Source organism: Danio rerio, chromosome 9, assembly GCF_049306965.1.
Source record: "Danio rerio strain Tuebingen ecotype United States chromosome 9, GRCz12tu, whole genome shotgun sequence".
NCBI classification, from domain to species: domain Eukaryota; kingdom Metazoa; phylum Chordata; class Actinopteri; order Cypriniformes; family Danionidae; genus Danio; species Danio rerio.
This window is the reverse complement of record NC_133184.1, coordinates 25,579,042-25,591,335: the sequence shown is the minus strand read 5'-3', so window position 1 is coordinate 25,591,335 and position 12,294 is coordinate 25,579,042. Positions and strand designations below refer to the sequence as shown.

At 47.3% G+C, this 12,294-nt stretch overlaps 1 protein-coding gene across 3 annotated transcripts in view; it reads left to right on the top strand.

Moving 5' to 3' along the window:
• Positions 1 to 12,294, top strand: part of col6a3 (collagen, type VI, alpha 3) — an 83,571-nt gene that overhangs the window by 25,751 nt on the left and 45,526 nt on the right. For all 3 annotated transcript variants that reach the window (XM_073912685.1, XM_073912684.1, XM_073912683.1), the window contains 14 exons: positions 149 to 748; positions 933 to 1,529; positions 1,923 to 2,522; positions 2,825 to 3,424; positions 3,670 to 4,269; positions 4,454 to 5,050; positions 5,444 to 6,043; positions 6,343 to 6,942; positions 7,198 to 7,797; positions 7,982 to 8,578; positions 8,972 to 9,571; positions 9,874 to 10,473; positions 10,719 to 11,318; positions 11,503 to 12,099. In XM_073912685.1, the coding sequence (XP_073768786.1) occupies positions 149 to 748; positions 933 to 1,529; positions 1,923 to 2,522; positions 2,825 to 3,424; positions 3,670 to 4,269; positions 4,454 to 5,050; positions 5,444 to 6,043; positions 6,343 to 6,942; positions 7,198 to 7,797; positions 7,982 to 8,578; positions 8,972 to 9,571; positions 9,874 to 10,473; positions 10,719 to 11,318; positions 11,503 to 12,099 (8,388 nt within the window). The remainder of the gene's footprint in view (positions 1 to 148; positions 749 to 932; positions 1,530 to 1,922; positions 2,523 to 2,824; positions 3,425 to 3,669; positions 4,270 to 4,453; positions 5,051 to 5,443; positions 6,044 to 6,342; positions 6,943 to 7,197; positions 7,798 to 7,981; positions 8,579 to 8,971; positions 9,572 to 9,873; positions 10,474 to 10,718; positions 11,319 to 11,502; positions 12,100 to 12,294) is intronic.

Here is a 12,294-nt window from a genome sequence, read left to right as displayed (position 1 = left end):
AGAGAGAGAGAGAGAGAGAGAGCAGTGGGTCCATTTCCCACAGCTTAGACAGTTAATGTGGCGATGAACTGATTTGGCATTCGTAAGGTTTAGATCACTTATTGTCATAAATTTTTTGTTAATGATGTTGTTTTTCCCTCCCTCTCAGCTGAATACAGCACACCCAGAAAAGATGTAGTGTTTCTGCTGGACGGTTCAGATGGCACTAGGAGTTCTTTCCCAGCTATGCGGGACTTTGTGCAAAGAGTAGTGGAGAAATTCAACATTGAGGCAAACAGAGACCGCGTTTCTGTTGTGCAGTACAGTAGAGACGCTGAGGTCCATTTCTATCTGAATAGCTACACGAAAAAGGAAGACATTCTTGACCGCGTCACAGGTCTGAGACACAAAGGAGGCCGTCCCCTCTACACAGGGGCAGCTCTCCAGTACGTCAGAGACAATGTCTTTACTGCTTCTTCTGGCAGCAGACGGCTGGAGGGTGTGCCACAGATTCTGATCCTGCTTAGCGGGGGAAGGTCATTTGACAGCGTTGATGCAGCAGCATCCTCTCTGAAAGAGCTCGGTGTCTTGACCTTGGGAATAGGATCGAGGGGCTCTGATAGCAGAGAACTGCAGAGAATATCATACGAAGCCAATTATGCTCTGTCCGTGGCCGACTTCAGTGAGCTTCCAAATGTCCAAGAGCAGCTGTTGGCCTCTGTCCAGACGGTTGCAATGTCCGGCACTCCAACTTCCCCAACTCTCACTGGTATGTGCATGATAGAACTTCACGAGAGCTGGCTCAACGCCCGTGCCTCGTTACTCATCGCAATAATTAATTGTGTGCAGCGGGACCATTACTCACAACTTACATTGTCAATGAGGTGGTGATGTGACATTCTAAAGATGTTTTAAAATTTCTTACTGTTAATGACGCTGTCCTCTTTTCCTAGCTGATGACACCATTCCCAGAAAGGATGTAGTGTTTCTGCTGGACGGCTCTGATGGCACTAGGAATACTTTCCCAGCCATGCGTGCATTTGTGCAGAGATTAGTTGAGCAATTCAACATAGAGGCAAACAGAGATCGCATTTCTGTGGTGCAGTACAGTAGAGATGCTGAGGTCAATTTCTACCTGAATACCTACACAGCAAAAGCAGACGTCTTGAACACGGTCAGAGGTCTGAGGCATAGAGGAGGGAGACCCCTCAACACGGGGGCAGCTCTCCAGTACGTGCGGGACAGTGTCTTCACTGCCTCTGCCGGGAGTAGAAAGCAAGAGGGTGTCCCTCAGGTTCTTATCCTCCTCAGTGGAGGACGCTCAAACGACAACGTAGATACACCTGCCTCTGCCCTGAAAGAGAGCGGGGTCTTGATCTTGGGCATCGGCACTAGAAATTCAAGCAGAGAGGTCCAGAGAATTACCAATGACCCTGCCTATGCACAATCGCTCAATGATTTCTCTGACCTTCCCGGTGTCCAGCAGCAGTTTTACAGCTCCCTAAACAATGTGCTTGTTCAAGTTAAGCCGATGACACCTACTGTGGCAGGTAAGACAGAATTTGCACACGGTTTATGTTAAAATTAGCCAAGCAAGCCGTGGGTTAAAACTCCTAGCGGCGTTTGCCTGTGTTAAAAGTGTTTGTATACTAGGTTGTTTACTTTAGGCATAGCTTCTGCTGAAAATCTCCTTCCAGTGTAGGTCTTTTTTGGTCATGGCGGCTTCAGTGCATCAAGGCAGGTTTACCCTGACCAAAATGTGAGTTTACTTTGGAAGACGGTAATAACATTTGACCATCAGACTGGCCGCAAAATAGCCGAAAGAATGGGGGAGTTGTTACCTCTGTTGTAGCTGCAGACTAGAGGGCACAAACGCCTGCTGTACACCCAGTAAGGGATGACCAGTGCTCACATGACTTTGTGTTCCATTTCATTACCCATAGCTGAGCCCAGGATGGCTAGGAGGGATGTAGTGTTTCTGCTGGATGGTTCAGATGGCACGAGGAGCTCTTTCTCTGCAATGCGAGACTTTGTTGAAAGGATGGTGGAAAGACTGAACGTGTCTGAGAACAGAGACCGTGTCTCTGTGGTCCAGTACAGCAGAGATCCAGAGGCTCATTTCTATCTGAACACATACTCAAGAAAAGAGGACGCTCTTGACACGATCAGGGGTCTGAGGCACAAAGGAGGGAGACCCCTCAACACGGGGGCAGCTCTGCAGTACTTGAGAGACAATGTCTTCACTGCCTCCTCTGGAAGTAGACGTGTAGAAGGTGTTCCTCAGTTGCTGATTCTGCTGAGTGGCGCAAGGTCATTTGATAATGTTGACACGCCAGCCTCATCCCTAAAGGAGCTGGGAGTGCTTATCTTTGCGATTGGGTCAAGGAGCTCAGACAGCCAGGAACTCCAGAGAATCTCCCAAGAGCCTAGCTATGCACTCTCAGTGAGTGACTTCACTGACCTTCCCAGTGTCCAACAGCAGCTTTTTACCAACATTAACAAGGTCTTTGTAGCGGGCGTACCTACCACTTCCACAACCATAGGTAAGAAAAAGCCAAAGTGGCTTCCAGTAGTTTCCAATCACTTTTTATTAGTCGCAACGACATGTGCTTTGCTGTTCCCGTATCGCTAATGAGTTGTTGAACAGGTCAAAATTTTGTGACCCCTGAAACGCAATGAGAGGTGATGTGATAGGCAAAAGAAGAAGAAGAAAAAAAAGCATGATCAGTGACAAAGCACCAAGACTGCAACTTATTATTATATTAATATGATTATTGTTCTTATTTATTGATATTGCATCTCCTTAAAATAGTTCCCATCTGACTCATTAATCTTTGTTTCTAAGCTGAGGGCCGTAGACAGAGAAGAGATGTTGTGTTCCTTCTGGATGGATCGGATGGAACTAGGAATGGATTCCCAGCAATGAAAGACTTTGTGCAAAGAATGGTGGAGAAATTGGATGTTGCCGAGAACAGAGATCGCATTTCTGTTGTCCAATACAGCAGAGAACCAGGGGCCAATTTCTATCTAAACACATACACGACAAAGGAAGAAATTGTTGATGCTGTCAGGGGTCTGAGGCACAAGGGAGGCAGACCCCTTTACACGGGGGAAGCTCTCCAGTACGTCAGAGACAATGTCTTCACTGCTTCTTCTGGCAGCAGGCGGCTGGAGGGTGTGCCGCAGATACTGGTTTTGCTTAGCGGGGGCAGGTCATTTGACAGTGTCAATGCAGCAGCCTCCTCTCTGAAAGAGCTTGGCGTCTTGACTTTTGGAATAGGATCGAGAGGCTCTGATAGCAGAGAACTGCAGAGAATATCATATGAACCCAGTTATGCTCTGTCCGTGTCTGATTTCAGTGAGCTACCAAATGTCCAAGAGCAGCTGCTTGCCTCTGTACAGGTTACTTCAATTCCCGTCACCCCAACTTCACCGACTGTTACCGGTATGTGCAAAGCAGAACTTTAAAATAGGCCCTGTCTTGCCTTTCTTCTTGATGTTCCTACTTTATTTATTCAAAAGAAACATAGAGAGCGAGAAAGAGAGAGAGAGAAAGAGAGAGAGCAGTGGGTCCATTTCCCACAGCTTAGACAGTTAATGTGGCGATGAACTGATTTGGCATTCGTAAGGTTTAGATCACTTATTGTCATAACTTTTTTGTTAATGATGTTGTTTTTCCCTCCCTCTCAGCTGAATACAGCACACCCAGAAAAGATGTAGTGTTTCTGCTGGACGGTTCAGATGGCACTAGGAGTTCTTTCCTAGCTATGCGGGACTTTGTGCAAAGAGTAGTGGAGAAATTCAACATTGAGGCAAACAGAGACCGCGTTTCTGTTGTGCAGTACAGTAGAGACGCTGAGGTCCATTTCTATCTGAATAGCTACACGAAAAAGGAAGACATTCTTGACCGCGTCACAGGTCTGAGACACAAAGGAGGCCGTCCCCTCTACACAGGGGCAGCTCTCCAGTACGTCAGAGACAATGTCTTTACTGCTTCTTCTGGCAGCAGACGGCTGGAGGGTGTGCCACAGATTCTGATCCTGCTTAGCGGGGGAAGGTCATTTGACAGCGTTGATGCAGCAGCATCCTCTCTGAAAGAGCTCGGTGTCTTGACCTTGGGAATAGGATCGAGGGGCTCTGATAGCAGAGAACTGCAGAGAATATCATACGAAGCCAATTATGCTCTGTCCGTGGCCGACTTCAGTGAGCTTCCAAATGTCCAAGAGCAGCTGTTGGCCTCTGTCCAGACGGTTGCAATGTCCGGCACTCCAACTTCCCCAACTCTCACTGGTATGTGCATGATAGAACTTCACGAGAGCTGGCTCAACGCCCGTGCCTCGTTACTCATCGCAATAATTAATTGTGTGCAGCGGGACCATTACTCACAACTTACATTGTCAATGAGGTGGTGATGTGACATTCTAAAGATGTTTTAAAATTTCTTACTGTTAATGACGCTGTCCTCTTTTCCTAGCTGATGACACCATTCCCAGAAAGGATGTAGTGTTTCTGCTGGACGGCTCTGATGGCACTAGGAATACTTTCCCAGCCATGCGTGCATTTGTGCAGAGATTAGTTGAGCAATTCAACGTAGAGGCAAACAGAGATCGCATTTCTGTGGTGCAGTACAGTAGAGATGCTGAGGTCAATTTCTACCTGAATACCTACACAGCAAAAGCAGACGTCTTGAACACGGTCAGAGGTCTGAGGCATAGAGGAGGGAGACCCCTCAACACGGGGGCAGCTCTCCAGTACGTGCGGGACAGTGTCTTCACTGCCTCTGCCGGGAGTAGAAAGCAAGAGGGTGTCCCTCAGGTTCTTATCCTCCTCAGTGGAGGACGCTCAAACGACAACGTAGATACACCTGCCTCTGCCCTGAAAGAGAGCGGGGTCTTGATCTTGGGCATCGGCACTAGAAATTCAAGCAGAGAGGTCCAGAGAATTACCAATGACCCTGCCTATGCACAATCGCTCAATGATTTCTCTGACCTTCCCGGTGTCCAGCAGCAGTTTTACAGCTCCCTAAACAATGTGCTTGTTCAAGTTAAGCCGATGACACCTACTGTGGCAGGTAAGACAGAATTTGCACACGGTTTATGTTAAAATTAGCCAAGCAAGCCGTGGGTTGAAACTCCTAGCAGCGTTTGCCTGTGTTAAAAGTGTTTGTATACTAGGTTGTTTACTTTAGGCATAGCTTCTGCTGAAAATCTCCTTCCAGTGTAGGTCTTTTTTGGTCATGGCGGCTTCAGTGCATCAAGGCAGGTTTACCCTGACCAAAATGTGAGTTTACTTTGGAAGACGGTAATAACATTTGACCATCAGACTGGCCGCAAAATAGCTGAAAGAATGGGGGAGTTGTTACCTCTGTTGTAGCTGCAGACTAGAGGGCACAAACGCCTGCTGTACACCCAGTAAGGGATGACCAGTGCTCACATGACTTTGTGTTCCATTTCATTACCCATAGCTGAGCCCAGGATGGCTAGGAGGGATGTAGTGTTTCTGCTGGATGGTTCAGATGGCACGAGGAGCTCTTTCTCTGCAATGCGAGACTTTGTTGAAAGGATGGTGGAAAGACTGAACGTGTCTGAGAACAGAGACCGTGTCTCTGTGGTCCAGTACAGCAGAGATCCAGAGGCTCATTTCTATCTGAACACATACTCAAGAAAAGAGGACGCTCTTGACACGATCAGGGGTCTGAGGCACAAAGGAGGGAGACCCCTCAACACGGGGGCAGCTCTGCAGTACTTGAGAGACAATGTCTTCACTGCCTCCTCTGGAAGTAGACGTGTAGAAGGTGTTCCTCAGTTGCTGATTCTGCTGAGTGGCGCAAGGTCATTTGATAATGTTGACACGCCAGCCTCATCCCTAAAGGAGCTGGGAGTGCTTATCTTTGCGATTGGGTCAAGGAGCTCAGACAGCCAGGAACTCCAGAGAATCTCCCAAGAGCCTAGCTATGCACTCTCAGTGAGTGACTTCACTGACCTTCCCAGTGTCCAACAGCAGCTTTTTACCAACATTAACAAGGTCTTTGTAGCGGGCGTACCTACCACTTCCACAACCATAGGTAAGAAAAAGCCAAAGTGGCTTCCAGTAGTTTCCAATCACTTTTTATTAGTCGCAACGACATGTGCTTTGCTGTTCCCGTATCGCTAATGAGTTGTTGAACAGGTCAAAATTTTGTGACCCTTAAAACGCAATGAGAGGTGATGTGATAGGGAAAAGAAGAAGAAAAAAAAGCATGATCAGTGACAAAGCACCAAGACTGCAACTTATTATTATATTAATATGATTATTGTTCTTATTTATTGATATTGCATCTCCTTAAAATAGTTCCCATCTGACTCATGAATCTTTGTTTCTAAGCTGAGGGCCGTAGACAGAGAAGAGATGTTGTGTTCCTTCTGGATGGATCGGATGGAACTAGGAATGGATTCCCAGCAATGAAAGACTTTGTGCAAAGAATGGTGGAGAAATTGGATGTTGCCGAGAACAGAGATCGCATTTCTGTTGTCCAATACAGCAGAGAACCAGAGGCCAATTTCTATCTAAACACATACACGACAAAGGAAGAAATTGTTGATGCTGTCAGGGGTCTGAGGCACAAGGGAGGCAGACCCCTTTACACGGGGGAAGCTCTCCAGTACGTCAGAGACAATGTCTTCACTGCTTCTTCTGGCAGCAGGCGGCTGGAGGGTGTGCCGCAGATACTGGTTTTGCTTAGCGGGGGCAGGTCATTTGACAGTGTCGATGCAGCAGCCTCCTCTCTGAAAGAGCTTGGCGTCTTGACTTTTGGAATAGGATCGAGAGGCTCTGATAGCAGAGAACTGCAGAGAATATCATATGAACCCAGTTATGCTCTGTCCGTGTCTGATTTCAGTGAGCTACCAAATGTCCAAGAGCAGCTGCTTGCCTCTGTACAGGTTACTTCAATTCCCGTCACCCCAACTTCACCGACTGTTACCGGTATGTGCAAAGCAGAACTTTAAAATAGGCCCTGTCTTGCCTTTCTTCTTGATGTTCCTACTTTATTTATTCAAAAAAAACATAGAGAGCGAGAAAGAGAGAGAGAGAGAGAGAGAGAGAGAGAGAGAGCAGTGGGTCCATTTCCCACAGCTTAGACAGTTAATGTGGCGATGAACTGATTTGGCATTCGTAAGGTTTAGATCACTTATTGTCATAAATTTTTTGTTAATGATGTTGTTTTTCCCTCCCTCTCAGCTGAATACAGCACACCCAGAAAAGATGTAGTGTTTCTGCTGGACGGTTCAGATGGCACTAGGAGTTCTTTCCCAGCTATGCGGGACTTTGTGCAAAGAGTAGTGGAGAAATTCAACATTGAGGCAAACAGAGACCGCGTTTCTGTTGTGCAGTACAGTAGAGACGCTGAGGTCCATTTCTATCTGAATAGCTACACGAAAAAGGAAGACATTCTTGACCGCGTCACAGGTCTGAGACACAAAGGAGGCCGTCCCCTCTACACAGGGGCAGCTCTCCAGTACGTCAGAGACAATGTCTTTACTGCTTCTTCTGGCAGCAGACGGCTGGAGGGTGTGCCACAGATTCTGATCCTGCTTAGCGGGGGAAGGTCATTTGACAGCGTTGATGCAGCAGCATCCTCTCTGAAAGAGCTCGGTGTCTTGACCTTGGGAATAGGATCGAGGGGCTCTGATAGCAGAGAACTGCAGAGAATATCATACGAAGCCAATTATGCTCTGTCCGTGGCCGACTTCAGTGAGCTTCCAAATGTCCAAGAGCAGCTGTTGGCCTCTGTCCAGACGGTTGCAATGTCCGGCACTCCAACTTCCCCAACTCTCACTGGTATGTGCATGATAGAACTTCACGAGAGCTGGCTCAACGCCCGTGCCTCGTTACTCATCGCAATAATTAATTGTGTGCAGCGGGACCATTACTCACAACTTACATTGTCAATGAGGTGGTGATGTGACATTCTAAAGATGTTTTAAAATTTCTTACTGTTAATGACGCTGTCCTCTTTTCCTAGCTGATGACACCATTCCCAGAAAGGATGTAGTGTTTCTGCTGGACGGCTCTGATGGCACTAGGAATACTTTCCCAGCCATGCGTGCATTTGTGCAGAGATTAGTTGAGCAATTCAACATAGAGGCAAACAGAGATCGCATTTCTGTGGTGCAGTACAGTAGAGATGCTGAGGTCAATTTCTACCTGAATACCTACACAGCAAAAGCAGACGTCTTGAACACGGTCAGAGGTCTGAGGCATAGAGGAGGGAGACCCCTCAACACGGGGGCAGCTCTCCAGTACGTGCGGGACAGTGTCTTCACTGCCTCTGCCGGGAGTAGAAAGCAAGAGGGTGTCCCTCAGGTTCTTATCCTCCTCAGTGGAGGACGCTCAAACGACAACGTAGATACACCTGCCTCTGCCCTGAAAGAGAGCGGGGTCTTGATCTTGGGCATCGGCACTAGAAATTCAAGCAGAGAGGTCCAGAGAATTACCAATGACCCTGCCTATGCACAATCGCTCAATGATTTCTCTGACCTTCCCGGTGTCCAGCAGCAGTTTTACAGCTCCCTAAACAATGTGCTTGTTCAAGTTAAGCCGATGACACCTACTGTGGCAGGTAAGACAGAATTTGCACACGGTTTATGTTAAAATTAGCCAAGCAAGCCGTGGGTTAAAACTCCTAGCGGCGTTTGCCTGTGTTAAAAGTGTTTGTATACTAGGTTGTTTACTTTAGGCATAGCTTCTGCTGAAAATCTCCTTCCAGTGTAGGTCTTTTTTGGTCATGGCGGCTTCAGTGCATCAAGGCAGGTTTACCCTGACCAAAATGTGAGTTTACTTTGGAAGACGGTAATAACATTTGACCATCAGACTGGCCGCAAAATAGCCGAAAGAATGGGGGAGTTGTTACCTCTGTTGTAGCTGCAGACTAGAGGGCACAAACGCCTGCTGTACACCCAGTAAGGGATGACCAGTGCTCACATGACTTTGTGTTCCATTTCATTACCCATAGCTGAGCCCAGGATGGCTAGGAGGGATGTAGTGTTTCTGCTGGATGGTTCAGATGGCACGAGGAGCTCTTTCTCTGCAATGCGAGACTTTGTTGAAAGGATGGTGGAAAGACTGAACGTGTCTGAGAACAGAGACCGTGTCTCTGTGGTCCAGTACAGCAGAGATCCAGAGGCTCATTTCTATCTGAACACATACTCAAGAAAAGAGGACGCTCTTGACACGATCAGGGGTCTGAGGCACAAAGGAGGGAGACCCCTCAACACGGGGGCAGCTCTGCAGTACTTGAGAGACAATGTCTTCACTGCCTCCTCTGGAAGTAGACGTGTAGAAGGTGTTCCTCAGTTGCTGATTCTGCTGAGTGGCGCAAGGTCATTTGATAATGTTGACACGCCAGCCTCATCCCTAAAGGAGCTGGGAGTGCTTATCTTTGCGATTGGGTCAAGGAGCTCAGACAGCCAGGAACTCCAGAGAATCTCCCAAGAGCCTAGCTATGCACTCTCAGTGAGTGACTTCACTGACCTTCCCAGTGTCCAACAGCAGCTTTTTACCAACATTAACAAGGTCTTTGTAGCGGGCGTACCTACCACTTCCACAACCATAGGTAAGAAAAAGCCAAAGTGGCTTCCAGTAGTTTCCAATCACTTTTTATTAGTCGCAACGACATGTGCTTTGCTGTTCCCGTATCGCTAATGAGTTGTTGAACAGGTCAAAATTTTGTGACCCCTAAAACGCAATGAGAGGTGATGTGATAGGCAAAAGAAGAAGAAGAAAAAAAAGCATGATCAGTGACAAAGCACCAAGACTGCAACTTATTATTATATTAATATGATTATTGTTCTTATTTATTGATATTGCATCTCCTTAAAATAGTTCCCATCTGACTCATGAATCTTTGTTTCTAAGCTGAGGGCCGTAGACAGAGAAGAGATGTTGTGTTCCTTCTGGATGGATCGGATGGAACTAGGAATGGATTCCCAGCAATGAAAGACTTTGTGCAAAGAATGGTGGAGAAATTGGATGTTGCCGAGAACAGAGATCGCATTTCTGTTGTCCAATACAGCAGAGAACCAGGGGCCAATTTCTATCTAAACACATACACGACAAAGGAAGAAATTGTTGATGCTGTCAGGGGTCTGAGGCACAAGGGAGGCAGACCCCTTTACACGGGGGAAGCTCTCCAGTACGTCAGAGACAATGTCTTCACTGCTTCTTCTGGCAGCAGGCGGCTGGAGGGTGTGCCGCAGATACTGGTTTTGCTTAGCGGGGGCAGGTCATTTGACAGTGTCAATGCAGCAGCCTCCTCTCTGAAAGAGCTTGGCGTCTTGACTTTTGGAATAGGATCGAGAGGCTCTGATAGCAGAGAACTGCAGAGAATATCATATGAACCCAGTTATGCTCTGTCCGTGTCTGATTTCAGTGAGCTACCAAATGTCCAAGAGCAGCTGCTTGCCTCTGTACAGGTTACTTCAATTCCCGTCACCCCAACTTCACCGACTGTTACCGGTATGTGCAAAGCAGAACTTTAAAATAGGCCCTGTCTTGCCTTTCTTCTTGATGTTCCTACTTTATTTATTCAAAAGAAACATAGAGAGCGAGAAAGAGAGAGAGAGAAAGAGAGAGAGCAGTGGGTCCATTTCCCACAGCTTAGACAGTTAATGTGGCGATGAACTGATTTGGCATTCGTAAGGTTTAGATCACTTATTGTCATAACTTTTTTGTTAATGATGTTGTTTTTCCCTCCCTCTCAGCTGAATACAGCACACCCAGAAAAGATGTAGTGTTTCTGCTGGACGGTTCAGATGGCACTAGGAGTTCTTTCCTAGCTATGCGGGACTTTGTGCAAAGAGTAGTGGAGAAATTCAACATTGAGGCAAACAGAGACCGCGTTTCTGTTGTGCAGTACAGTAGAGACGCTGAGGTCCATTTCTATCTGAATAGCTACACGAAAAAGGAAGACATTCTTGACCGCGTCACAGGTCTGAGACACAAAGGAGGCCGTCCCCTCTACACAGGGGCAGCTCTCCAGTACGTCAGAGACAATATCTTTACTGCTTCTTCTGGCAGCAGACGGCTGGAGGGTGTGCCACAGATTCTGATCCTGCTTAGCGGGGGAAGGTCATTTGACAGCGTTGATGCAGCAGCATCCTCTCTGAAAGAGCTCGGTGTCTTGACCTTGGGAATAGGATCGAGGGGCTCTGATAGCAGAGAACTGCAGAGAATATCATACGAAGCCAATTATGCTCTGTCCGTGGCCGACTTCAGTGAGCTTCCAAATGTCCAAGAGCAGCTGTTGGCCTCTGTCCAGACGGTTGCAATGTCCGGCACTCCAACTTCCCCAACTCTCACTGGTATGTGCATGATAGAACTTCACGAGAGCTGGCTCAACGCCCGTGCCTCGTTACTCATCGCAATAATTAATTGTGTGCAGCGGGACCATTACTCACAACTTACATTGTCAATGAGGTGGTGATGTGACATTCTAAAGATGTTTTAAAATTTCTTACTGTTAATGACGCTGTCCTCTTTTCCTAGCTGATGACACCATTCCCAGAAAGGATGTAGTGTTTCTGCTGGACGGCTCTGATGGCACTAGGAATACTTTCCCAGCCATGCGTGCATTTGTGCAGAGATTAGTTGAGCAATTCAACGTAGAGGCAAACAGAGATCGCATTTCTGTGGTGCAGTACAGTAGAGATGCTGAGGTCAATTTCTACCTGAATACCTACACAGCAAAAGCAGACGTCTTGAACACGGTCAGAGGTCTGAGGCATAGAGGAGGGAGACCCCTCAACACGGGGGCAGCTCTCCAGTACGTGCGGGACAGTGTCTTCACTGCCTCTGCCGGGAGTAGAAAGCAAGAGGGTGTCCCTCAGGTTCTTATCCTCCTCAGTGGAGGACGCTCAAACGACAACGTAGATACACCTGCCTCTGCCCTGAAAGAGAGCGGGGTCTTGATCTTGGGCATCGGCACTAGAAATTCAAGCAGAGAGGTCCAGAGAATTACCAATGACCCTGCCTATGCACAATCGCTCAATGATTTCTCTGACCTTCCCGGTGTCCAGCAGCAGTTTTACAGCTCCCTAAACAATGTGCTTGTTCAAGTTAAGCCGATGACACCTACTGTGGCAGGTAAGACAGAATTTGCACACGGTTTATGTTAAAATTAGCCAAGCAAGCCGTGGGTTGAAACTCCTAGCAGCGTTTGCCTGTGTTAAAAGTGTTTGTATACTAGGTTGTTTACTTTAGGCATAGCTTCTGCTGAAAATCTCCTTCCAGTGTAGGTCTTTTTTGGTCATGGCGGCTTCAGTGCATCAAGGCAGGTTT